Source organism: Wyeomyia smithii, chromosome 3, assembly GCF_029784165.1.
Source record: "Wyeomyia smithii strain HCP4-BCI-WySm-NY-G18 chromosome 3, ASM2978416v1, whole genome shotgun sequence".
Lineage (NCBI taxonomy): Eukaryota > Metazoa > Arthropoda > Insecta > Diptera > Culicidae > Wyeomyia > Wyeomyia smithii.
This window is the reverse complement of record NC_073696.1, coordinates 131,856,391-131,883,869: the sequence shown is the minus strand read 5'-3', so window position 1 is coordinate 131,883,869 and position 27,479 is coordinate 131,856,391. Positions and strand designations below refer to the sequence as shown.

General features: G+C 36.0%; 1 protein-coding gene across 12 annotated transcripts in view; it reads right to left on the bottom strand.

The window, feature by feature from the left end:
- LOC129726999 (probable 3',5'-cyclic phosphodiesterase pde-5) overlaps window positions 1-27,479 on the bottom strand; it is a 109,282-nt gene that overhangs the window by 17,810 nt on the left and 63,993 nt on the right. For all 12 annotated transcript variants that reach the window (XM_055684340.1, XM_055684330.1, XM_055684341.1 and 9 more), the window contains 3 exons: window positions 13,969-14,540; window positions 13,211-13,910; window positions 12,759-13,153 (listed from right to left, as the gene is read on the bottom strand). In XM_055684340.1, the coding sequence (XP_055540315.1) occupies window positions 12,759-13,153; window positions 13,211-13,910; window positions 13,969-14,540 (1,667 nt within the window). The remainder of the gene's footprint in view (window positions 1-12,758; window positions 13,154-13,210; window positions 13,911-13,968; window positions 14,541-27,479) is intronic.

Below are 27,479 nucleotides of genomic sequence, written 5' to 3'. Positions count from 1 at the left end.
CGAAGATACCATATTTGAAAGTTATATGTCCGTTATCTTCGAAAATAAACTGGGCTAGAGTGATGCACAACATTAGCCTCAGCAATTAATGTTTGCATAGCGTTGTTCCATTACAAGTAAGGTTATGGAAAGTAATATTTTCTTGCAAATGCTAATTCAAAAAAAAAAAATTCAATTGGAAAATACAAATACTAATGTCGAAACTCTAATATCAAGATGAAATGCATTTGGTTTTCCTCTATACCGCCACCGCGGAATGCAACTAGTATTGTCATATTGGAGTAAATTCATTTAGCTAGTATAATATAATCGTCAGTACAGCTCGTTTGACTACCTATTCAAAGATCTGTACGGAGCATTTTGGTTTTCTATTGTCTTTTTTATACCCTATATTCAGTTATTTGAATAAATCTGAAAAAAGCAGAGTGTAGAGTTCAAAAATAAACATCGCATTTTGTTGTCCCCGACGGCGCAGCGTATTTTGCGGCACCCGAAAAATCATATTGAATTCTGATATTTGCTGCCATACGAAACAAGAAGAAAAAGAAGACAATTCAAACGGCAATTCGATTGTGTTCCACGCTCCACTCTGCGTCAACAGCGGCAATGTAGTTTTCATTTGGCTTGATTGCACAAAAATGAATTTCGAGTTTTTCTACACTGATAGACGACGAGTAACCAGCGCTCTTTTCATACATTGCTCGGTGCAGTACTGTTGCCTGTGCCATCATATTCTCCTTCAAGACATCAGTTTTATTAACATTAACATATATAATAACAGCAGAACGTAATACTGTCTGGTAGTGGAGGTGGTTACGAACTTTCCGAAAAAGCTACACCTTCAAGACATCAAAATAGTCTAGGCTCATGGAAGCTAACATTAGTTGACCTATTGGGACGGGGAGATTCTGTCAATTTTTTTTGACCCCCCCCCCCCTACCTCTTGTTGTTGACATTGGTGCAAAATTTTGTTTTAAATAACTCTTTTAGCACACAACGACATCTGTAGCCCATAGAAACATCTGTGTAAAGAATCAGCCAGATCAAAAATAATTGATTGGAATGCTAGCCCCATGTTGCGTGGAATTGCACAGGTTTTTCAGTTGATCCAACAAAGACATTGCAGCGGCAAATATACCGGACAAATCCGCCTGCATCAACTAGCTTGGAGTATTGGAACCGAGCTGTGACAATTCCTTACTTTAATTACTTTGTAACCTCACTGGAAACACGGTTCGGTGAAGATAGTGCACCTGCCTACGCGTTGTCCTTGCTGCATCCCGCTAACGTAAAACCACAACACCGAAGCTTTCGTAATTTTTTACGAAGTTGACAATTTTGTTGGAGAGGTGGAGGTCTGGATCAACATTGCAGCAGCATGAGAGCAGACCGTAAGAACTTGGAAGAGCTGGATCTTATAAACCTGCTTGCTGAAGTCCGTTCTTTCTTCCCTGTGACTGAGAAAGCATTTAAAATTGCACTTGCTCTACCGTGTACAACATGCACGATTGAACGCTCGTTCAGCACATTACGTCAGCTGAAAACCTGGCTGAGGTCAACAATGATTGAACAGCGGTTTAGTGCTCTCTGCTTGCTAAGTGCTCATCGGCAGATTTTGGGCTGAGATTTTGACGTAAGCGCCACAAGGAGGAAGCTGTCAGCACGGCTAATTGACAACACGTGTCCCGAAACTTCCCCGTTCAAGTTATTGATTTATAAGTGTTAAATAAGGCCAAACCTGTTAAAAAGTATAAAGATGTGCTGTGTGATGCTTTGTTTATGTGAGAAAAGTTAAGGTTTGGTAAAAAACGCAGTGTTTTACGCTTGAAATTGAAATTTGTGAAATTTGTAATGCCGGCATAGCTTTTGCGCGTATGTGTGAGTGCTTGCTCTGTGCGTCGACTTTTCAGTGGTGCGAGCTAAGAGAATGACAATAAACATTTGCAGGGCTGAAAGTGGTCAAACTGGTAAGAACAAGTGACTTTAGTGACCAAAATTTCGAAAAAAGTTTCCAAAAGGTGACTTCAAAGTATGAAAAAAGTGACCAAAAAGTGACTTAAAAACTCGAAAAAAAGTGATTTTTTCTGATTGTCTTGCATAAATCGTTCAAAAGGGAACAGTTTTTTTTTTCCAAAAATCATGTAGAATTTTTCAAGAAATAAAATAAATATTTGCATAACAGAACGTTACGCTAAAATATGAAAAACGTTGATAAACCGATAAAGCTAAAAGCGGTGATGGCAATTCAACAATTCAGGACGCCTCTCAGTATAAAAAAGCAGAGATAAAAGACACTAGAGAGCATTTCCAATTTAAAGCAAAGAGAATCGAATCCAACACGAAGGAAAAAGCTGTTTTTGCTCTGCCAATTAAAAATTTAAAAATATCCGCTAAAGCGTAGTTTTATACTGTTTTCCGATGAGTTACTTATTGTTTCATGAGAAAAAAATATTTTTTTCCTTAACTTATGAACACTTTCCAGATTTTCTAATGTTATCTAGAGACCCTAACCCTGTAAAACATTGAATAGGGAAATTGCAAAGCTAACACTTGCATAAATTGCACATACAACCAACTCTTCATGATGCAGCCGATCGATTACGGTGCCAATGGAATGTATAGAAACGAATTGAGCTTCGATTTTTTTCATCGGTCAAAAAAATAAACCTTTGATCACTACGAGCGTGAAAAAAATCCAATTGAGCTGAAATTTCACGTCTTGGCATAGCAACAGCAGATTGTCCGTTAACATCATCAAAATCAGTAGAGTAAGCACGGTCGTTTTCAATTGACAATTGGTAATTGATAGCACTGCACTGGTCGACAGAAGCGAAGAAAAATTTTCTAAACTTTAACTGGAAAAATGAAAAAAATTTAACTTTTTTAACCGTTCTACATGAGCATGAGCATGAGCATGATTGACCGCCCGCGGTTGCTACTCCGTTATTGCCAGATCAGCTGTAATTACACAGAGAACCAATGGGTGATGCTTGGGACTAACATTCATCCTCAATGTGTAAAAACTGGTGATCTTATCTTTATGTTAGGCAATACCAGCGCCGGCCACATCCGAATGCAGGTCAAAGAAGGAGTGTGTATGGGAATATGTTGACGTGATACTCGCTTTATTGGAAGCCGAGAACACCTCTGCACTTCCACGAGAAATCACTGGGATGTTGGAGAAAAGGGTAGGGTTTGCATCAGATTTCGTTTTGGTAAACGACGCGCTGAATTCGGGTACCGGGTTCATAGCAAATATCGCGCCCACAAGTTCATATTAACCTCCGCGAAAATTATTACGCGATTCGAACTCGTTCTGTTTGATATACCACCGAAAAAAGGGCACGCGAGAATACCGGAACTGCGATTAAATTAATACAGACTAAAATATTCGAACATTCCCTCAACAAATCATCATGCAACTACCGAAGAGAGTCTCCCATTGGTGTATCTCAGCCGACTACACAATGTTACGAGAGCTACGAAAGTTCTATCCACGTTAACGTCTCGACACTTCTATTGTTTCCTCCAAGAGGTTATACCGAAAACTACATCGCGTTGATAATCTATCTGTAGAAAACACGAACTCATGGAAGGTATCGACGTGACATTCGGACATCTGTTTATGAAGTCATTATGCAACTACCGAAACGTATCTCCCATTGATTTATCTCAGCTGACTACACGATTTTACGAAAACTACTGGAGTTGAGTCCACGTTAACGTCTCGCCACTTCTATCGTTTCTTCGTGAAGGACCCTCTTTATACCGAAAATTATAACGGTTATAACCAATCTGTAGAAAATGCGACCCCATGAAAGGTATCGACGCGAAGTCTCTAGATATTCGGTCTTTAACTTTTTTAACTTTTTTAACCGTTCTACAGAGGAGTAACTCGAGTGAAAACTAGGCCAAAATTATTTTCGCTGCTATTTAGCAATATTTTGGGTAATATTTGATTGTGAAGCGAAAATGAATTTGATTTTATTGAATCATTATTGAGCATGAGGCAGAGACCCATCAGGTATTTTATTTTTTTCTATTTCCCATGTACGCGTAAGCTCTTAACGTCAAAATTTGTTAAAAATAGCATTTTTCAATCGGGTCGCAAATGTCAATCCGGACGTTTCCGGATGAGAAATTAACAAGAATATGCTCGTGATGAACTTCCATTCCCACGAAGATTATATGATAGGATTCAACGGAATTTTTACCTTTTTTGATATTGCAAAAGCTTGAAAGTACAGAAAAATCACTAATTACGAAAAGTTTCTAAGAGTAGTTATAATTTTAGTCAATGTTTACAGCACAAATGCAGTTAAAACTGAATCGAGTGATTCCATTTCGTAAAGCATTTATTCAAGCTGCAGAAAAAATATAGCGGCACCAAAAAGCCTAGAAAAACTTTTTTCTTATTTTGGCCAGCTTTTTGTTCTAGGCACTCCTCTGGTCGTTCCTAAAAGTTTTGAGGCCTCTAGTAAATGTAGAAGTGCGTCAAAACGCCGCAGAATAATTGCGCGCCGGGTTCGTCGCTTCCACGTTCGTTGCTTACGGGAAAACTTATTTGAAGATCTGAAAAAGTTATCTTTGCTAGGAGCATCAAAATTCAAAGGAATGGTTGAAAAGCTAGAATCTTTCATTTTTTCCAATTTTGAACAAAACCTGTATTTACCAGTTTAATTATTCTCCCTGATGGCACTCATGAAGATGACACTCATGAAAAATATTCTCATTGATTTCACGCAATTGACCTTCTTTTTTCAAAAATTGAGAATTGGGCAAGGCAAATTTTAGTCGAAAAAGAGGAAAGAATAAAAAATTGTCGACATTTAAAATTTTATCATGATGGCTAACTTATTGTACTTAATGAACCATTATCAAATTCGATTGAGATATTGAAGTCAATAGCATAAAATCATTGCCTATATCGTCGTAGGACGTTATTAATGTGTGATATTTCTTTGAAACGATTTCCTCATTTTTCTCCGAGGTGGTCCTTTAGGTTGAAAATTACAAAAATATGTTTCTAGCAAGTGTAAACAGTCAACATTTCTGTATAGCTTGAACATTACGTTTGGAATGTGACACGACTTCAACTGAGGCGTATTTGCAGTCTTTTTTTTTTGTTTCTTGAAGAAATAAATCTTGTCTACAACTTATCCAAAACTGTTTTGGCTTTTAAAATATTTTTAATCATCCATTACCATTTACCAATTTAACTAATCTTTTTTTTCAAAAGTTAGTCGTGACTCAAAAAAAAAAATAATAAAAATGACAATTGAAAAAATATTAAAATTTTCCTATGTTGCTAGTATTGCTCAACAGTAATATCAATATCACAGAAATATACCTCTTGTATGAGTATTTTTGTATACGAATCGGCACGGTGATCCAAACTGGATGTTTAGAAAGAACAAAGTCAATGATCCTTGCGCACTCTAATAAGATGGAAATCGTTCAGCACAAGCTACTATAGAGCTCTAATGTACAAGATTCTGTGGTGATTGATTCAGCAATTTGAAAACAAATAAAGTTTGCGACCGCTTTCCTTAACCACGCCTCTGGAATGCAGCAAATCAATGTCACAGAAACACGCTCCATACTCGAACAGAGAACAAATTTAGTTGACACGACAAGAACTGTACAAAAAAGTCCTGGATTGCATAGTTGAACGCAAGATCAGTTCCAGTCGCTTATCAAATCCATATTTCGTCAAGCTTTTATTTTATTTTATTTTTTAAAACGGGATTGTTAGTAGTTTAGGTATTCATGATAAATATTAGTATAATGACACACACATCATTATACTAATATTTATCATAAATACCTAAACTACTAACAATCCCGTTATTGAAAAAAATATGTCTCCCAGGTGGTCTTGAGGTACGATGCTGGCCTAACAAGCCAGTCATCGTAGGTTCGAGTCTCGGCTCGGGAGAGACTGTTAGTGTCAGTAGGATCGTAGCGCTAGCCCCGCAATTGTCCTGTAACCTAAACAGTTGGCTGCGAAGTCTGTGTATAAATAAACAGAAGGTCAAGCTCCGAATCGGCACCAAGGCTTTGCTTTTAGTATAATGCGTATGTGCGTCCAATCACAAATGGTGATTTCTCAACACTAAACATCGCAACCCCTGAAGCAGAGTTAGAATTCGATAAATATTTCATTGGTTAGGAAAACTGTAAAGTCAGCCTTGTGTGTCACTTTTTAATCCTCAATTTGTTTAATTAAAAAATACATCAAATTAAAAATAGTTATAAATAGTAAAATAAATAGTAAAACTTGTTTTGAATTGTTCTTTTTGAATCAAACAGTTTCTAACATGCATATATGAGTTTATGATTGATTCTTTCACAAAAAAAAAACGTTCTATTGAAATCATTGGCAACCATCATTCCCAAATTATAGACCGTACCGGACTTGGAGCCGAACCGGAACGAAACCAAATGAACTGCACCCTAAACGGACCGCAACAGAACAATAAACAACATCACACGCTAGCCTGGAGGGCTAATGCCGTCTCGATCAACTAGATTATGAGTTGAGAGAATTCATTATCGATATTGTTTTTGCAACATTTTGCATGTTGTAGGATAAGTACAACGATACACCGTGTCCCAGTGCTGAGTTAAGAAAATTTCCAGCTCGAAAAGATCCTCGACCTGATCGGGATCGAACCCGACATCACAACCGTGTGGGAGAGCTAGCCGACCGACATCGCTAACCACAGAACCACGAGGATCAGGCTCGTTCCGATTTTCAATACGACCGGACAAGACCAAAATCCAGACCTATCTTTTCGTTCCGATATCGAGCACTTTAACACTTGCGTACCCAACCCCTCCGCAGCCGAAAAAATGAAAATTATTTTACCTGCCATTCAACGAGATTTGAACCGATTTTGATCGAACCTTTTTCAAAAGATCACAAATTTATCATAGTTTTTAGGACAGTAGAAGACATTTCGAAATTTTCCGTTGTTCCGGATTAATCGAGGGGAACCGTGGGGTAAGTACCCTTCCAGAGACACAGGCTAGAATAAAAATGGTAGCGAAACCTTGCTTGCGACTTATCAAACTTTAAGTTTTTGCAAAGCAACACTATTGGCGATCGGTATTTGGCCGTATAAGGAATTGCATTCAAATCTTTTATGTTAAATTCAGTTCACTCTTCCGTTTCGAAAATTTTCTCTTAGTGCCAGAAAGTCGGTTATTCCTAAAAAAATTTTTTTTTGAGAGAACAGATCTCGACGTATCATACATATCTGAGATATTTGGCATCAAAAATTTTATTCAAAAAGCAGGGCTGATGAGGGCTAGTCAAGTTGGTAAAAAAGTGACTTTAGTGACTATTTTTCGGAAAAAAGTAACTTTAGTGACTTTTTGATGAAAAAAGTGACTTTTGAGTGACCAGCTTGAAAAAAGTGACCAAGTCACTAACCAAGTTTTGAACGGGACAGCAAGAATAGAAAAAATCACTTACTCGGAGAATCACTTCCGACGTTTCATTGCATGGATTTGTTAGTTGTTAGTTTGTTAGTTTTAATTTATCAACAATTATACGGTTGCTTAGTTACAGAAAAACAATCGTTAATAATAATTACAGAAGAATGAATACCGACAATTTTCGTTTTCCATAAAAGGAAATTCTTTCTCCGATTATTTTCAGTTCAATAATTTTATGCTGCAATTTTTGCAATGGTGTCCAAAATTAAATCTACCATATGATATGATGCACAATATGCTTTGCAATTGGACTCATAATAATGATAATGATTTTGTAATATTCTTAAATCATAAATTCGTTCTGTAAACCATACCTGAGGGAAAGTAGGTAAAGACGGACTCAAAGGTTTAACCTAGATAATTACTCAGGTATTGCTATTTAGATCGCATTAGTGATACAAATTGAAACTTAAGATCATTTGTTGTCATAATTATTTTGTTATTAGTGAATTTCCTCCAAGTTCTATGTGTTTTGGGTTTTTAAAAATATGTCTACAAATTGTTGTTTTTTGACATGGTTGGAAAAGACGGACACATGCGCTGGGTAAGATCGATACTACGATGGTAAAGGCGGACATTCATTAAAAAGATGTACGTTACGTATTCTTTTGATTTATGTGTTAAGTGATGGCCATACACAACTCTACGTTATTAGAGTCCATGGATAGTTCGGGAGGGTGGGTTAGAATGAAGACAAAAATTCACGGCCTATATGGCCTGTTTTAACTGCTAAGAGCAAGCCCACCAGTGGCTAAATTGAAGTTTCTAAAGCTAGTTTGGCAACTCCCACCATAACGCGGCAACCGCACCGGGCGTTCGTATGTTGGTTTGGGAAATAGCAATCCCCACCTCGGGTAGTAGCGAGTTATTAAATTTGGCAACGCGATCATTTGATGAAATGTCAAACTGTTGTTTTTTTTGTGCTCGATAGTGAATGTTCGTAATAATATTACGAAGATGATGAGTGTTTTAAATGCGGACTCAATTGGTCGGCCTCGGAAGACGAAGTGTTTTGCCTCGCTTGTTAAACACGTCGTAGGACGCAAGTGTCGGCGTGAACCACTACTCAATTTTATTTCCGATTGAGCTTGATTTTGCACAAGGTGTTTTTTCGGGCAAGTAAACATTTTGTATAGGTTTTTTATTGAGATGACCATTTTGGTTGGCATTTTGGTCTGCAACCTAAACGATGCGAAAAGCTCAAATCCTCACAAGATTGGCCAATATAATCCAATAAACCTGGAAGGTTTAAGCAAATCTGCTCGGGAGTATAACCAACTATTTTCCCGTTTCGTTCGGTCGTTGTATAAAAAACCATTTTTCTCCTTTACCGCTGTTTCAATCTTCGAAAATAACCTAAGATGCGTTCGAAAGCGGCGTTGGAAATAGTCATCGGTATAGACCGTTGTTAAAACGCTTGATGGCACCTTCCTCCGTATGGCGGTTTTTTGGGTATTTACTAGGCTGAGAGTCGCCCCGAATCTTTCCAAAAACTATTTTCTTAATCGCGTATAAGGAAATTTGTTTTGCGAAATCACTTTCTTCATCACTAGAATCAATCAAATAATCGAAAACAATTTACGCGTTCTATATTTAAGTTCTTTTTGGCGGCAAATTTTCAAATAACAATAGCAAACTGTGGGAACCGAGACAGCATGAAATACAGAATACAACTAATGACAGTACGCCAGCTTTCAGTAGAATAGTCATTTAAGCCAACGTTGCGGGACGTGCCCAATTTTACGGAATTACTTTAAATAAACATATAAGGATGAAAAAATTTATGTACGCACAAGTAAAAAAATCTGCAAAAGAATTATGTTATCGATAACTTGGGAAACGGAAACAAAGTTATGTGAAATGGAGGGAACATTTTATGAAGATTTTATGAAGTAGATTTTATGAACGTAGATTATTCCGGAAACGATTGACTGACGGATAAGTTGGTTATTACTAGATCCGCAAAAAATATGCGAAATACATCACAAACAAACATTTTGCCAACGCTGGCTAGTGACGGTCTTCAGAAATTGACAACTGCCGGTGTGAAAAAGAAATAGTGGAATTGGTAATCCCCATTAGCAACGACCGGTGCGAAAATCGGTTGCTATCCAAAATAGCAACGGCCAGCGTTGTGAAAATAGCAACTCAAATGGCAACTCACCGGTGCGCTTGCTCTAAGTGATTACTTTGTAAACATCTGTAGTACACAACCGATATTACATGTGAAAACTCTTGGAAAATTCGTGTATCCATCCTTCCCTAGGGAGCATGCATAAATGACGTAGGTTTTTTTAGGTTTTTTGAACCCTCCTCCCTTCATCACAATAGATCTGAACTGTGGTCGCAGTGATGAGTTCACACAGAAAAAAAGCCTCCCCCATCGTAGCATTTCGTCACAAAGTCAGACCCCCCTCTAGATAATAACGCAGCTTTATAACAACCACCCCCCCCCCCTTCCCACCGGGAACATTTTTTTTCGCAAATTTTCCTATCAAAAAACATGCATTTTACCATAAATGAACAAGAAGAACAATTGAAACAAATCAATTTTTTTTCCTTAGCTTCATATTTGCTACGTAGCTTCGATTGACCCCCCACCCTTCCCCGCATCACATTTCGTCGCAAAACTGCAAACCCACCCCTCTTCCCCCTCGAATTCTCTGTCATTTATGGATGTTCCCCTGCCTTAGCGTCCGTCTTGCTCGAGCTAGCTGTAAATTTTTCAAACGATCGTAGCTTTGTACCGGAACATCGAAAATCTGCTGGATTTTCACTAGAAAACCGAGGAAAGACTAATTAAACACTTTACTATCGGGAACAAATGAAAACACGAGTTTTCCACTATTTTTTTCCGTGGAATGAAAATTACATCAAATAGCGCGTTCACGATAATATTCTTTGTTTTAGTTATAAATTTAACAGTTTGCTTGCTGGAAACCGACAATGCATCTCACAAGTATTAACACACTATATAGAAGGTATTACATTCTAGTTTGTGAAACATTTAAATTGTCCGTTTTACCCGCAGTGTCCGTCTTTACCTACTTTCCCATACATCTTTTCAAACATCAGAAAGCAACAAATTAGTCTCTCGAACATTCTTTCCTTGTTGGTTGAAAGCTGCAAAGTATAAAACAATTCGAGTCTCAATCTCGCATATACTTCAAAGATATCACAAAAAAGATTTTCCGAAATACACTACAATGCTTATCTCTAGATTTTTATATCTAAAGGGTGATTTTTAAAAAAATTGGTTTTTCTTTAAAAAACGCATAAAAATTACAAAACTTTATGAAACCTTTATTTGAGCCGATAAAATGGTTTATGCCATTTACTTTTTGAAAATAATTTCATTCAAATGTTGGCCACGGCTACATTTTAAATGGTCCATACGAAAAGTCCAATTCTGGGTCACTTTTTCGAGCATTTCGGCTGGTATCTCGCGAATAACGCGTGTAATGTTGTCTTCCAAGGCTGGAATTGTTGTTGGCTTATCCGCATAGACGAGAGACTTAAGGGAGCCCCACAAAAAATAATCTAGCGGTGTTAAATCGCATGATCTTGGCGGCCAATTCACCGGTCCATTTCGTAAGATGAATTGCTCACCGAACTCATTCCGCTATATGTCCATTGATTCGCGCGATGTGAGGCACGTTGCTCCATCTTGCTGAAACCACATGTCAACAAGACCCAGCTTCTCCATTTCCGGCAAAAAAAAAAATCTGAAATCATCGCGCGATAGCGAGCGCCATTGACCGTAACGTTACGATTTTGATCATCTTTGAAGAAGTACGGACCGCACCAGAAGTATAAACCGCACCTATTTTTCTGGGTGCATTGGCGATTCTTGTATTGCCTCTGGTTGCTCTTCGATCCAAATGCGGCAATTTTGCTTATTAACAAACCCATTTAACCAGAAATGAGCTTCGTCATTAAACACAATTTTTCGGTAAAAAAGTGTATTTTCGGCAAGTTGTTCTAAGGCTCAAAAATTCGATTATTTGTAAGCGTTGTTCAGGCGTAATCTGTTCATGGTGAAATGGCAAACCAAACTGAATACATTAGACTTTGACAGCTGTCAGAATTCCCGCGTGAACTGTCAAATCTGAATACACGAAAAACCAAAAAGCAAAAAAATCACCCTTTAGAAGAAAATACCCCGTAGAGCATCCAACTTTCATTCTTTCTAAATTATTTCAAACGAAGAAAATTAGCCTCCCGATTTGTGCATAAAGTACAGATACACATATGAAAAAAAACACGATAGCGTGAAAAGAAACAGACCAATTCAAGTAAACGCAAGCGAAAATTTTTCACTACATGTTTTTTTAAACTATCGAAAACGGTAATCAGTTTGGACTACTAATTAACTATCACTTGAACAGTTTATTTTCCATCCTTACGGGACAGTACTGATTTTTCGACCATTCCTAACCGTCTCGTCTTCTGCCATTTTGTACCGTTTTTTGGATTTAGGATTTCTTTTTTACTTATCATTATAGTATAGATAACCCACTTCAAGACACTTGTTGCCATTTTCAAAAATATTGTTGAATGGCTAAAATGAATAAAAAAAAAAGGAGTGACGTCCACGTCATTTTGCATAGAAGTGATGTTGAGGTATGGCAAATCGCTCGCTTCTGGAGCGATATTGTTCTTCTGGCACTTACGTCAACACTCTGTCGCCCACGACAGAGATAATTGTTAGACAAAATTTCGAACTTCTCTGTAACAAATTTAACAATCTTATTTCTAAAAATCATACTCTACTGCGTAACGCTTCGTCTTTAGCAAAGTATTTTTCATACAGAATGGGCCATGTTCATCAAAGCAATGAATAATTGTTTGTTTGCTTTACTTTGGGTAGTAAAAATGTTCGAAAACCAATGTTCCCAAGTGTCCCGTTTTTAACCCATTTTGCATTTGGCTTTAAACCGTTTTTAAAACCGACTGACCAAGAACCGTTAATTAAACCCTCAGCAGAAAGAAACGTATCAGAATAATATTTTTCAGAATGTGTCGATAGTTTCATAAGTATTATGTGCTATATATAATTCGAATAGTATTAAAATACCTAAATTATTTAAACTGGACACTCCTATTAAAAGTAATTCAAGATTGAGGATATAAAAATTAATCATAAATTGTCGAAAAATAAAGTAAAATGTAATGATATACAATTGGAAAAACAAGGTAAAATTTATGATAAACATATCATAACACACGAACGAATTCAATTTACGACGACTTACCTCATTGGGTCGAAATATTGAACTGCAATTTTTTATAATACTATACATAGTATTAGCCACCGAAAAACCATGGGTCCAGTTATGATATGGTACTCGCCGGTAGTTTTTTTTTACAGTTAATGTGAATCGTATCAAATTAGTTTTGTCAAATCGACCCAAACCAAATAAATCCTTAAACATATAAACACTATATAAAGCCTTTTGAAAGTCGTTGATTTCGAATGGACTAAAGTCGTAGGAATCGATGCCTGGTATTTTTTTAGGTATACCAACAGTAAGGCATTTATCTACTTCTTGTTCTGAACAAGTGTTATGGTAGCTCAGTACTTCCAAAGCTACACGGTATTTTTGTTCCGAACGACGTATTTTGTCGAATAGTTTTGCATGATGTAAAGCTGCGAATTTTTTCAATGTATTTGCCTTATGTAATGAATGAATATGTTTATAGTTACCCAAGCCGCAATAGACTGCAAACATTTCAAATGCTTCTTCATCTTCCTTAGTAAAGTATCCTGTACGTTTGTTAATCATTTGAACAACTCCAATCACGCTTCCTCGTATGAAAATTGGCATACATAAAATTGTTTCTGTCTTGTAACCAGTTAATTGATCAATTGATCGATTAAATCTAGTATCAGCATACGCATCGATAATATTTAAAATTTCACCGGTCATGGCCACTTGTCCTGCTATACCTGTTCCTATAGGGAATCGTATCTCCTTAGGTACAGTATTATTTTCATTACCGTTTTCTCCACTCGAAATTTTGTCCTCACAGCCAATGTCAAATATTGTAGCATAAAGCTCTTTGTTTTTTGAATCTACAAGAAACAGGGAAGCACGATCTGCGTCCACTAATCTCTGAGCAAAGTTCATTATTTTTGAAACAAGCATATCCATGCTCACCATATCTTGGAAAATAGACTTTACAACTGCTAACAGAAAATCGTTGAGCTTTCGATGTTTTAATCCGACCAAGTTCAAATGGGCGTAGTGAATAGCAATCCCTCCCCAGACCAGATAACTGCATCCTATTTCCTCGTCCTCTTCGTAGAAAGGAGAACCGCAATCACGTCGCCACAACTCAAGAACTGCCACCAACGATCCATCAGGATATACTATAGGTTGACACATTACATGCGCCATTTCACTCTGCAAAATCGGAACATATGAGTAATTATTTAGTTTGGGTATATTTTTTTTTAATTACCTTGTCTAGAATCGTAGGTTCGAATCGATGATCACAATCTCCTCTAGAGAAACGAATCGGTTCTCTACTTTTTGCAACAAAGTTTGGAATTGCTGCATCTGATTTAATACGCAGTGGCTTTGGTTCACCATTTTCATCAATAAAGTTGTTACTTAAACAAAGGTGAAGAGATTCGGCCTCTGCATCGGTAAGGTAGAGCCGAAATCCATCAGCATTTACTGCAGAACATATGCAAGAAGCTAGTTCCCACAAGACGTGCATTTTCGTGGGTCTCAGTTGTAGAGAATTTATCAAATCCTGAAGCATTTGTCGTTTGTCAGCATGAACGCAAAATTTCCAACGACTGAGACTAGTTTTTCGTCCATTTTTTCCTGTTTGTTGAGGAATTTTTCGAATTCTTTGCGTTTTCCGTATCATCCATCTTTCAACTTGCTCCAATTGTATCTCATCCATAATAAAAGTATCCAAAAATTCTGGATTCTGCTGGAGATATCTAGTTATCTGAATATCGGTGAGTTTTTCATTGTTCGAATTGTTACGATTATGCAGGTTTTCAGTTTCATGTTGTGTTCCTATGAGCAAAACATATGAAATATGTATAACTTTCTGATCTTGATTCGACTAATTCTCAAGGTTGAAAAATTTTCGTTAAACTACATGTTCGAAAATATGCCTTGCAGACATCTTATTATTATACCTCCACTACCTTCAACCACACACTATCACTTATGGTACAGCTTTTGTTCCCTATCTGGCACGTTAAACTTTACTACAGTTAGCTGATTATAACGACATCCAGTATCCCATCTATTTGAAACAAGCTACCAACTAGTGCTGGGACTTTTAACCGGATACGGATAATCGAATAGTCGGATGTCCGGATATATTATCCGGATATCCGGATTTTTTTTTCTATCTTTTAGGCCCGTTCGAATGAAATGTAGCGCGAAAAATGGCTTTTTCCACAATCCCCCATCCCCTTGTAAGTATTTATTTACAAATTTCTCATTAAACTATGTTCGGATACAATATCCGGATATCCGACTATCCGAAAATCCGGATATCCTGTCGGATAATATCCGGATATCCGATTGATCCGAATTTTGGATATTTGTCCAGCCCTGTCTGTCTGATCCATATAGGCTCGGAAACTGCGGCACCGATCTGCGTGAGATTTTGTATATAGGAGTTTTAGGGGCCGGGAAAGTTTACTAAGATAGTTCGAGACCCCTCCCTATTCTGGAAGGGAGGGGTCCCATACAAATGAAACACAAATTTCTGCACATCTCAAGAACTAATCCAGTAAATGGAACCAACTTGTGGCTTGTAAATGTTTTTAGAGGTAGAAAATATTTCAATGGTGGTTCGATACCTCTCCCTTCTCTGGAAGGGAGGGGTCTGATACAACTGAAAAACAATTTTTTTAACAGCTCGAGAAACGAGAACCAATCGAGCAAATACAACCAAATTTGGCATACGAATGTTTTAAGGGGTAACAAATATGTCCAAAGTGGCTCGACACACCTCCCTCTCCCGCAAGGGAGGGATCCCATACAAATGAAACATAAAATTCTGCACATCTCGAGAGCTAATCAAGTAAATGGAACCACATTTGATATGTAAAAGTTTCAAAGCCAAAAAATATTTCCAGGATGGTTTGAGGACCCTCCCGCTTATAGACTCATACAAAGGAAACACAAATGTCTTCACATCTCGAGAACTAATCAAGTGAATGGAACCATATTTGGCATGTAAAAGTTTTTAAAGCCAAAAAATATTTTCATGGTGGTTCAACATCCCTTCCTCTTTAGGAATGGAGGGATCCCTTTCAGATGAAACACAAATCTCGCACAACTTAACTTAAGAACCAATCAAGCAAATACAACCAAATTTTGCATGTGAAGGTTTTTAGAGGTAAAAAATATGTTCATGATGGTTCGACACCCCTCCCTCTTCTGAAAGAGAGGGCTCCCATACAAATGAAACACATATTTCTTCACAACTCCAGAACTAACAAAGTAAATGGAACCAAATTTGGCAGGTGGAGGTTTTTGGGAACAAAAAAATATTTTAGTGCTGGTTCGGCACTCCTCTCTCTCTCTTAAAGGAAGGGTTCTTATTGTTGATTGCGACAAATTTTCTCGCGGAAAATTCTTGTAGAAGTGCGCGGGTACGTCGAATCGCGGTAATATCTCTAACAAAAAGTGCGGAAATTGGATTTGCGCACTTTTTGTAGAAGACACCAACATGATTGGTTATACCCGCGCACTTCTACGGCGTTTTTCATGCATCTTGGGAGATAAATTCTCCCGCAATCGACAATATACAAATCGAACATAAATCTCTATATTGGTTTGGCACTTCTCCGTACTCTGGAAAGGGGAGAGGTCTCCAGACAATTCAAACAGATATTTCAACCAGTTTATACGGAATACAAAATGATCTAAATGATGCACGGGAGTCAAAATTCGACTCCAGACGCCATTTTTTAATTTAAGATGGAAACTTCCGGTTCCTGGAAAACAGCTGAACTTGACCAAATACCACCCAATATGGGTGTTTCTGGAACCATAATGACGCTCAAAGGCCAAAAAATCTCTAAATGGCATTCTGATGCCAAGATGGCGTCTTCCAGTTTCTGAAAAATAACCGAAAGTAACCAAAAACCACCAAACATAGGAATTTTCGGAAACGTAATGATGCACTGAAGCCGCAAATCGACCCCAGATACCATTTTGAATACCAAGATAGCGTTTTTCGGTTTCTGAAAAACAGCCGAAAATAACCGAATAATACTCAATATGGATATTTTCAGAATCGAGATGATCTACAGAATCTGATGAAATCAATCATTTTAAACGATTTGTCTTTGGGGCCATCCACATACCACGTTGACAGCTAATGTCCACGGTCCATACAATTTTTTTTAGAATTTATATGGGCAGTTGTCCACGGAGGGGGAGGGGGGGGGTCAAAATCGTTAAAAATCTGTCCACGTGGTATGTGGATGGCCCCTTTTGACTTTGATCGTATTCAATATTCGATTCGTCGTGCATTTGCAGATTATAAACAAATCGCAATGAATCAATTAATTTGGAATGTTTAAAATATTTTGAAAAAGAAAAAAAAGTTAGCCGGGTCAGCTAGTAAGATAATAAATGGATCCTTACTTTTAGTGATTTTTAGGTATCTACAACTGGTAGATTGGCGGTTTAGGTATATACAACCTAAGTGTTTTTTTCATCATATCGAACGGATTTGTAAATTTGTTTTGTTTTGTTTTTTTTTCCTGACGTGGAACCAGTGTAATGAAAATGACTGCAATACAATGACAACAAATTTTCAACTGATCCGGCTCTCATTGTATTGCACAGCTCTCTCTGCTCCCCACACGTTCGATAAACAGTCCGACAGCAACTGACGACAGCACACATGTAACTCCAAACGGGCTGTTATTTTTCATCTCGTTATGAATGTTGGTTCTTCCAAGCTGTCGCAAATGACAGCCTATAGTCTTCCGACATCCTTCAGCACGAATCCGAGCGGGATGTCAGGTGATTATGATTCACGGCAGTAAGGCCGATGAAAGAATGAAAGAGAGATGGTGCAAAGCACGTTTTTTCTTACGTGGGGAACAATATCAACAATAGAAAAGGTTTGCTTTGTCTTACCATTGTCCCACGTCAAGCATACGTTTGTGCGCCTAGTCACATACCCTTTAAGTTTTTTAAACGATTTAATTTTTTTTAAATAGAATGAAATAAAAGGTTTTTTTGGGTTTTGATCTGACAACATTCCAAATAATTAAAGAGTGTTTTTAAGTAGCGATAACAAAGCGATTGAATGACGTGAGATGGGTAAAAGTATAATCAAATTTTGTAGTGATTTTGTAGTACATTTTAAATAAATATTGACATTACCCACAATGCACAGTGGTACAGAACGACAATCTAGGCGGAAATGGAGTTTTCGATACATTTTTGTGATTTTAAAGCCATACTTTATATGGCGAAGTTGCTTATTTTAATTTGGACTACATTTAAACTGAGGTGAAAATTAGGGTGGTCCTAGAACCGACGAAATAAACCAACTAAAATTTTTATTTGTGGAAAAATTTAATTTTATTTTCAGTAAAGTTGTAGATCACTTGATTTTAAGCAGCTTTGTTGAAGACTACTTTCTTGTAGCTCTTAAATTGACTGAATTAGAGCAATTTTGCCTAGGGTGGCTCTTAAAAAACAGTTTTCTCAGTAAAATTATGTTCAGACGACTTTTAGAGCTTTAAAAAACGCAACTTTTGGTGGCTATACTTTAACGATATCTTTTATGGGTGGAAAGCTATTAAGCTTTTAATTTTTAAAATACGCCCTCTTCAACTGTTGATATCTCTGAATGGGGCAGATGAAAAAAATATCTTCTGGTTTTATTTGAAAGAGCAACTTTTGTACTTTATCATAAAAAAAATTGAAGATAAGTTATTTCTTAAAATCGAATAAAATAAGTTTGAATATGATCATTTTCAGTCGAAAAAGTAAGGTTTTTACAGCCTAGTTTTTTTATTTGATAAAACTGATGTACATATTCTTCGGTAAAATTGAAGATAAGCTAATTTTCAAAACTTTTTACGTAGAATTACGTCTCATTTGATTTTCAATAAAATTTGTATACGTATCTTCAATTAAAAAAAAATTCAAAATATTAAAATTTATTTACGACACAATCTTTAAAATAACTTTCGGCAGTTACAAAATGATGAAATTGCTGTAAGCAATGCAAAAAAATACTTTTCTCTTCCGTTTATGCATAATTGGCAAAATTTAATGTTCGTTATTTTGAAAAGAAAGTTTTAATGTTTAATCAATTTTCGTGCTTCTGTTGGTAGATGTGACAAACTTTCGCATTGGGCAGTACGTCGGTTGTTTAGCGAAATGACGGGATCGGATGTTAGCAGAAGCCTCTTGAAAACGTCTTCAATGTTCACGATGCGGCTGAATTTTCTTGAGTGGTGTTCTCGAAACTTTCTGATGCACTTGTTGCGGGTCTCCTGGGCTTCTTCACTCAACATTCCCAGTGGCAATGCAGCGGTTCTCATTATATTACTACTGTGTAATAAAAGTTTATGCACTGTAGGAGAAAGTATATACCAATCATATAATTCACGATAAATTTCGTGAGTTTCCCTGGCAAAAGCTTCGAAAGCCTCAATGTCGATTTCTCTGTTGCTATTGACTACTGTGAGAAGGATCCCAGATCTGAACAGAATATTTTTATTTAGTCCTGTTATTTCAGCAACTGCGTCAACCTCGCTAAAAAGGCGACGGGCAGTGTTGCCGTCGTTCGAGTTATCTCCCCCCGGAAGTGGTTTGTTTAGCCTCAGCCCTAAATGCTCTTCAAGAGCCAGTCGGATAGAAGCCTGACGGTCTTTCAGTATGGTATTACTCTTGCTGACACGCCATGAAGGCTTCGGCAGTGTCAAACGATAGCTGATAGTTAATAAAAGCTCCATAGTTCGAATTCGAGCCTGGAGTGGTGACGAAAATTCACCAACACATCTTTACTTCAAAATGTACATCTTCAGAAGTTTTGAAAACAGTATATAGAGAATTTTGCCGAAAAATCAGACGCGAGGTTAAGCGTAAAATACTAGTTACATGAAAAATCGTTAATTTATCAGATATGGTAATGCTACTATCTATCAGTCAGGTCAAGAGATACGAATTTTTTTATTGCAAAGTTATCTTAAATTGGTTCACTTTCAACTTTACCGAAGCATATGTACATCAGTTTTATCAAATAAAAAAACTAGGCTGTAAAAACCTTACTTTTTCAACTGAAAATGATCATATTCAAACTTATTTTATTCGATTTTAAGAAATAACTTATCTCCAACTTTTTTTTATGATAAAGTACAAAAGTTGCTCTTTCAAATAAAACCAGAAGATATTTTTTTCATCTGACCCATTCAGAAATATCAACAGTTGAAAAGGGCGTATTTTAAAAATTAAAAGCTTAATAGCTTTTCACCCATAAAAGATATCGTTAAAGTATAGCCACCAAAAGTTGCGTCTTTTAAAGCTCTAAAAGTCGTCTGAACATAATTTTACTGAGCAAATTGAATTAAACAAAGTAGAGCGAAAAAACCGTTTTTTAAGAGCCACCCTAGGCAAAATTGCTGTAATTCAGTCAATTTAAGAGCTACAAGAAAGTAGTCTTCAACAAAGCTGCTTAAAATCAAGTGATCTACAACTTTACTGAAAATAAAATTAAATTTTTCCACAAATAAAAATTTTAGTTGGTTTATTTCGTTGGTTCTAGGACCACCCTAATTTTCACCTCAGTTTAAATGTAGACCAAATTATAATAAGCAACTTCGCCATATAAAGTATGGCTCTAAAATCACAAAAATGTATCGAAAACTCCATTTCCGCCTAAATTGTCGTTCTGTACCACAGTACAATGTGCCTGAAAACTTTTACTTCATCCTACTTTTGAGTTTCAACATCACATTTATTATAGCTGTGTTGCAGGAAAAATTCAATGATAAGCCGTTCGTCAGACATTCAATATGTTTGAGATGAATAACTTTTTTTGCAAACGTAGCGCCTGACGGTCTTCAGAAGAGTTTTGCCTTTCTCCTAGAAAGGTATAGCAATCACTTGCAAAACCGAAGATATAAAAGTGTTCCAAAGGGCCGAGAGACATATATCACTCGACTCAGTTCGACGAGCTGAGCATTTTCTGTATGTGTGTGTGTGTGTGTGTGTGTGTGTGTGTGTGCGTGTGTGTGTATGTGCAGATTTTTATTCTCATTAACTTGTCTCAGAGATGGCCGAAACGATTTTCGTGAAATTAATTGCAAATGAAAGGTACTAGACCTTTCCTCATAAGACCCTATCAAATTTCATTTTTTATCGATTTTTTTAGTTTAGAGATATGTATCAAAATGTAAAAATCACGAAACATCATTATCGCAGAAACTACAATTTGAACAGAATTGGCTATCTTACAAACCCTTAACATTTGTGCTTTACGAAGATTGCCTATGTGGTTCAAAAGTTATTGAAAGAAACGTGTTCTAGAGACTGTTTAATTTCACTCATGTTTCTCAGAGATGGCTGAACCGATTTTCATAAAATCAGTGTCAATTGGAAGGTCTAGTTGCCCCATAAGACCCCATTGATTTGTTTTGCAATCGAACTCTTACTTTGCCTGTTATGTTCAAAAATGTGAAATCTAGCTATGAAAAGAAACATTTTGCGAAGATACTTAAACTCACTCACTTTTCTCAGAGATGGCATAACCGATTTTCACAAAATTAGTGTCAAATAGAAGGTCTAGCTGCCTCATATGAATTTTATTGTAATCGGACTGTAACTTCGTCTGTATTGTATCAAAATGTGAAAATCACTAAACTTCATTATCTCAGAAACTACACAATCGGTTTGAACAATACTTGATATCAGATGAACGGGCTAGGGTTGACGGATGTATTATTATGATTGAACACGTGGTTCAAAAGTTTTGAAAAAAGTCATATTTGAAATAGAAAAAAATAATACTATAAATAATCGAATCTAAAATGATATTTTATCGAATGATATATAATCAAGTCTATATATAATTTTATTGAGTTTATATAATCAAGACGGACCTCAATACGAGAACAGTGACGTTTCGATTATACCACGATCAAAAATAAATTTCGCGTCATGTATTTGAAACATAATTATTTCATGTTATTTGCATGTGTTAATGTATGTTCATATGTGTTTGAATGTTATGTTTCAAATGTACGGTATTGTTTAGGTGTTGTCTACCAAAAATTATTTAGAGTGATAAAGAAATCCAGCAAATATTATCAAGTTGTATTTTTTTCTGAAAGTTGAAGTGTTCTTGTAAATCTATATAAACAAATAATGAGTTTGAATGGAAAGGCTGGGTCTCACTGCTAGGTGGATTAATTTGGGGTTTTAACTTTGATTTATTTTTATTTATTTTTATAATTTTTACTTAATTTCGAAGAAATATTTAAAATATTTTTTTTTATATTTTATTTTCTTATTTTAATCTATTTTTTGATATTTTTTTATTTATTATATTTATATTTTGATATTTTTAGTTTTCATTATCTTTTAATTAATATAATTTTTTTAGGTTCCTTTTTTTATTTTATGAAATAATTTTGGAACATCTATTGGTTACGCAAAACAAAAATAAATATTTTCGAAACCCTCTTCTTTTGTATAGATTCTAAAAAAAATCGCATGGGTGGCAACACTTTATCAGATAGCCCTTCCTCTCTTCTTCTCGAGTGTATTTTATGGACGTTTCCCTGCGACGTTTCAGCTTTAGATAAGTCATATTTGAAATAAGAAAAAATCTTCTATAAATAGAGGAATTTAAAATGATACATAATCGAGTCTATATATAATCGAGTTCGATCTTTATTAGTACAGTGACGTTTCGATTATACCATGAAAAAAAAAATCGCGTCATATATTTGAAACATATTTATTTCATATTATTTGCATGCGTATGTATGTTCATATGTGTGTGAATGTTCAGTTTTAAATGTTCGGTATAATTGTGTTGTTGGTTGCCAAAAAAATTGTGATTTAGAGTGAAAAATAAGTCCAGCAGAAATGATCAAAGTGTATTTATTTTCTAAAAATTTGAGTGTTCGTGTAAATCTATTTTAACAAATAATAAGTTCGAATGAGAAAGGCTGGGTCTCACCGCTAGGTGGATTAATTTGGGTTTTTTGTAAAACAACACATCTCAAATTATTTTGAATTGAAATACGCGAATAGGTAATCTTAAATTTTTTCGCCAGGGTCCTCTTCATGGCACATCATGCTAGGTTGAAGATTAGGACGATGCTTCAGTTATTGCTGGCCAAAATAATAAACTAAATATCAGAATGTGCTGTCAAGTTTCTAACTTTATTGCCTATTTTTATTTTTTCGAATATATTTGTAAGAGTTTTTATAGAATTAAGAACTTTAGAAACATGTTTTAAGAAACCTGATTTTTGAGCAAAATACATACAGCCACATTTATACAAATAGCAAAGGTTAACATTTGTTTGAATTATGGCACATTTAAGAGATACACGGTTGCTGTAATCTAAAGGGTGGATCGACGCGAGACGGGTATCAGCTAGTTTATAATAAAAAAACCTAAATTAATCCACCTAGCGGTCAGACCCAGCCTTTTTCATTCAAACTTATTATTTGTAAAAATAGATTTACATGGACGCTTCAATCGAATAAAAGTATATTCTCTTTTTGGGTTCCAAAATATTGAAGTTGTAATTGAAGTATAAAATATGAAATTTGACGTAATGTTAGTGCTTAGGAAATAGCGAAATAAAAGAAATGACTTTTAATTTCAGACAATTTCATCACGAGCGATACCGGAAACGTTCAAATAGTACGATACCACATTTAAATTATGTTATGCCACGTTTATTGATCAAAGCAGGTATAGTTTTAAATAGTTTTTGAATTTCTTTTCGTTCCATAACTTTTGAACCACATATCAAGTTGTTATGAAGTTAGTTATTTATAAGTTTAAGACATAACTCGTTCGTATGACACTAGTTATGTTAAATAAGTCGTGTAATCTTTGAGAAAATGGCTTTCGTTGTTATTACAATTTTATACATAACGGTTGCTTAAGTTCGATTATAATCGAATGAAATGGGAACGTATAGAGCAGACGAATTATGAAACCACTCGTTCAATCATAATTCATCAGTTAACCCTTAACTAGCCCGTTCATCTGATATCAATATTGTTCAAATCGGTTGTGTAGTTTCTGAGATAATGATGTTTCGTGATTTTCACATTTCGATACATTACAAACGAAGTTACAGTCCGATTACAGTGAAATTCAATAGGGTGTTATGAGGCAACTGGAACTCTCATTTGACACTAATTTAGTGAAAATCGGTTCAGCCATCTCTGAGAAATGTGAGTGAGTTTAAGTAGTCTTGTGAATATTTTACTTTTCATAGCCGGATTTCACATTTTTAAACATAACAGGCAAAGTAAAAGTCCGATTGCAAAAAAAAAATCAATAGGGTCTTATGGGGCAACTACACGCAAAAGTTGGATGGTGCGAAACCAGTACAAAATCGTGCGTTTTTAGCGCAATTGTTGATGTGGTTTGGAACCAGTACAATGATTGCGTGTTGGGCATAACGCAATTAATGCTCTAGCGTACTTTCAATGCATTTGTCACCTCCAAACTACTACACCTAAACAGTTTCAGCTGGTATCAAGCAGCTTTGCAAAGCGAGTGAGAAGCAAAACCTTTCTCCTCCTTTCTGCTTGAGAACGAGACATATGCTACGCTTCTCAAGTCTTTTGCACACACGCTCTCCCCTGAGTAGCAGCAAGCACGCATCGACAGTATGAGTGAGACTAACAACACTGGCATCTAGTATGTACAGCACGGGTGTCTCGCTCATTTCGTAAAGCGACGAGACATCGTCTTGCGCGTCGCAACCCGAACCGAAATAAAAGCGAAAGAGCAACCTGCAAATTATATGTGACGTATCTAGTCTCGTCGCACCTACATGGAAAATCTACGAGCAAGAGAGAAAGAGCACTACACTCGATGCACGGCGTGTAAAAAGAACAACTTTATTTAAAAAAAATGGGCATCACCAAAATCTTCACCATTTGAAAATATAGCTTTTTACCTTTCATTTGAGACCCTCCGGAAAATCATCCATCGCGGGCTTTCGAACAACTTTTTTTTTTTCATCAAAAAGTATTCTGACAACAAAGCGTTTAACTACCGAAAGAATAGTACCGTGCCACAAATAAAAATAAAAATGCTAGAACTTTTGAAGTGACACAGTGAAGGTTGTGAGTTTAGTCGAGTGCAACTTTCGCTCGTACTAGAATTTTTTCAAACACCCCTAAAATTTGAAATTATGGTCAAAATGCCGTCTTTTCCATCTCAGCGCATGAAAATTATTTTTAACTCATCTGGTTTCCAACCATTTTGAATGTTTAGCCCGTTTTAGAAAAGAGAAAAATACAGTTTTCAAAATAAATACAGGTTTGTACTAACTTCATTAAAATATGTGAGTTATTCGAGCGTAAATCTAATTTTTTAAACTTCTCCACGCAAATGAGTTATATGTTTCTTAAGAAAATCAGAATTTTTCACTCTTATCGAAAAATAATCTTTGGACTGTTTATTTTACGGTGCTATGAATTTAAAAAATGCAAGTACTTCTGATGTGACCAAGTGTAGGTTGTAGCTCTAGTCGTGTGTTACTTACGATCAAACTTGAAGTTTGTCAAATACCCTTAAAATTTGAAGTTATTGTCAAAACTCCGCCTTTGAACCGTGGTTCACATGTTAATTTCAACTCTGTCATTTTTCCATGAATTCTTTATATAGAGATCGTTTTGGAAAGGGAACATCCATAAATGACGTAGCTTTTTTACCCCTCCCTATCGTAGCAGTTTTCTTAGTTTCATATTTGCTACGTAGTTTGGGTTGATCCCCCCCCTCTTCCCCCCGACAAATTTCGTCACAAAACTGCAAACCCCCCTCGAATGCTACGTCATTCATAAATGTTCCCAAAGGCGAAAAATAGGGCTTTCAAAATGTATAAATAAATCTATAGATATGACTTAGGTGTACGTGTAATGAGTAATTTGAAAAAAAAAAATATATTGTATTTTTTTTTTTTAATCTGAGAACAAATTTTCACACATCTTTATAAAAATGTACTTTAAATGCTCTATAATTTGTTACAATCTACACTAGGTGGCATCAGAAGTTGTTGCATTTTCTCCCATTTGTAGCACCGTTTAATAAACAGCCTAAATATTATTGTTCGATGAAAGTCAAAAATTCGGATTTCCTTGAAAAACATGTTACTCAGTGAATTACCAGCCGATTCACAAACAAAAGCTTCTATTTTATATCGTTTTTGAATATAGTTTCAAACTACTAGTGTACTTGTAGTACTTTTCTTGCAAAAATAACTGACAAATTTCAAGTGAAGTTGAAAATTTGCGTGGAGAAGTTTAAAAAATTAGATTTACGCTCGAATAACTCAACATATTTTGATGAAGTTAGTACAAACCTGTATATGTTTTGAAAACTCCACTTTTCCCCTTTCAAAACGGCTAAAACATTCAAAATCGGTTGGAAAACAAATGAATTAAAAATAATTTTCATGTGCTGAGGTCAAAATACCGGCATTTTGACCATAACTTCAAATTTTAGGGGTGTTCGACAAAATTCTAGTATGAGCGAAAGTTGCACTCGACTAACATACAACCTTCACTGTGTCACTTCAAAAGTTCTTGCATTTTTATTTTTATTTGTAGCACCGTACTATCCTCTCGGTAGTTAAACGCTTTGCTGTCAGAATACTTTTTAATGAAAAAAAAGTTGTTCGAAAGCCCGCGATGAATGATTTTCCGGAGGGTCCCAAATGAAAGGTAAAAAGCTATATTTTTAAATGGTGAAAATTTTGACGATGCCCATTTTTTAAAATAAAGTTGTTCTACGATACACGCCGTGGATGTGAGAAATAAAGTGTCGGTATATGATACATATTCTGATTTCAATCTATGTCAATGTATTCGCAGTACAACTGTTGCGTTATGCGTTTCACACATTTATTGTGCGATTTCTGTGCAACATTTGTGCGAATCGGGAAGACACAATGATTGTACAAGACATCAAATTTTGCGTGTAGACCTTCCATTTGACACTGATTTTATGAGAATCGGTCCAGCCATCTCTGAGAAACATGAGTGAGATTAAATAGTCTCGAGAACACGTTTCTTTCCATAACTTTTGAACCACATGTCCAATCTTTAAAAAATTCAAAAGTTAGGGGTTTTTTAGGTAGCCCGTTCTTTTGGAATCGGTTGCGTAGTTTCTGAGATATTGTTGTTTCGTGATTTTTACATTTTGATACATAACCTCTCAACTAGAAATCCGATTACAATAAAATTCAATAGGGTCTTATGGGGCAAAAAGACCTTTCATTTGCAATTAATTTCATTGAAATCGGTTCAGCCATCTCTGAGAAAATCGAGTGAGATTGGGAGAGCGTTACACACACACATACACACACACATACAGAAAATGCTCAGCTCGTCGAACTGAGTCGAACTGAGTCGAGTGATATACGACATTCGGCCCTTTTGAGCACTTCTATACCTTTAGTTTTTGCAGTATATACCTTTTTAGGAAAAAGGAAAAGGATTTTGAAAGAGCGCATTGATAAGCTGTATTAAATATCATCAACAGAATCATGTATTTCGCTGTTTTCTAAAGAATAAGTTTATTTACAATCACGATCGAATTTGTAGACGTGCAATACTTGATGCTGTACCAATCTGGTCAGGATACTGACCATGATATTGAAGCGCACTCCTCGCACAGTGGTCGGAAAGGACTAAAATCAGGGCGAAATTAATAACTACTAAGGGTTGCCTCCTAGATAAACGATGTCTTCACCAAAT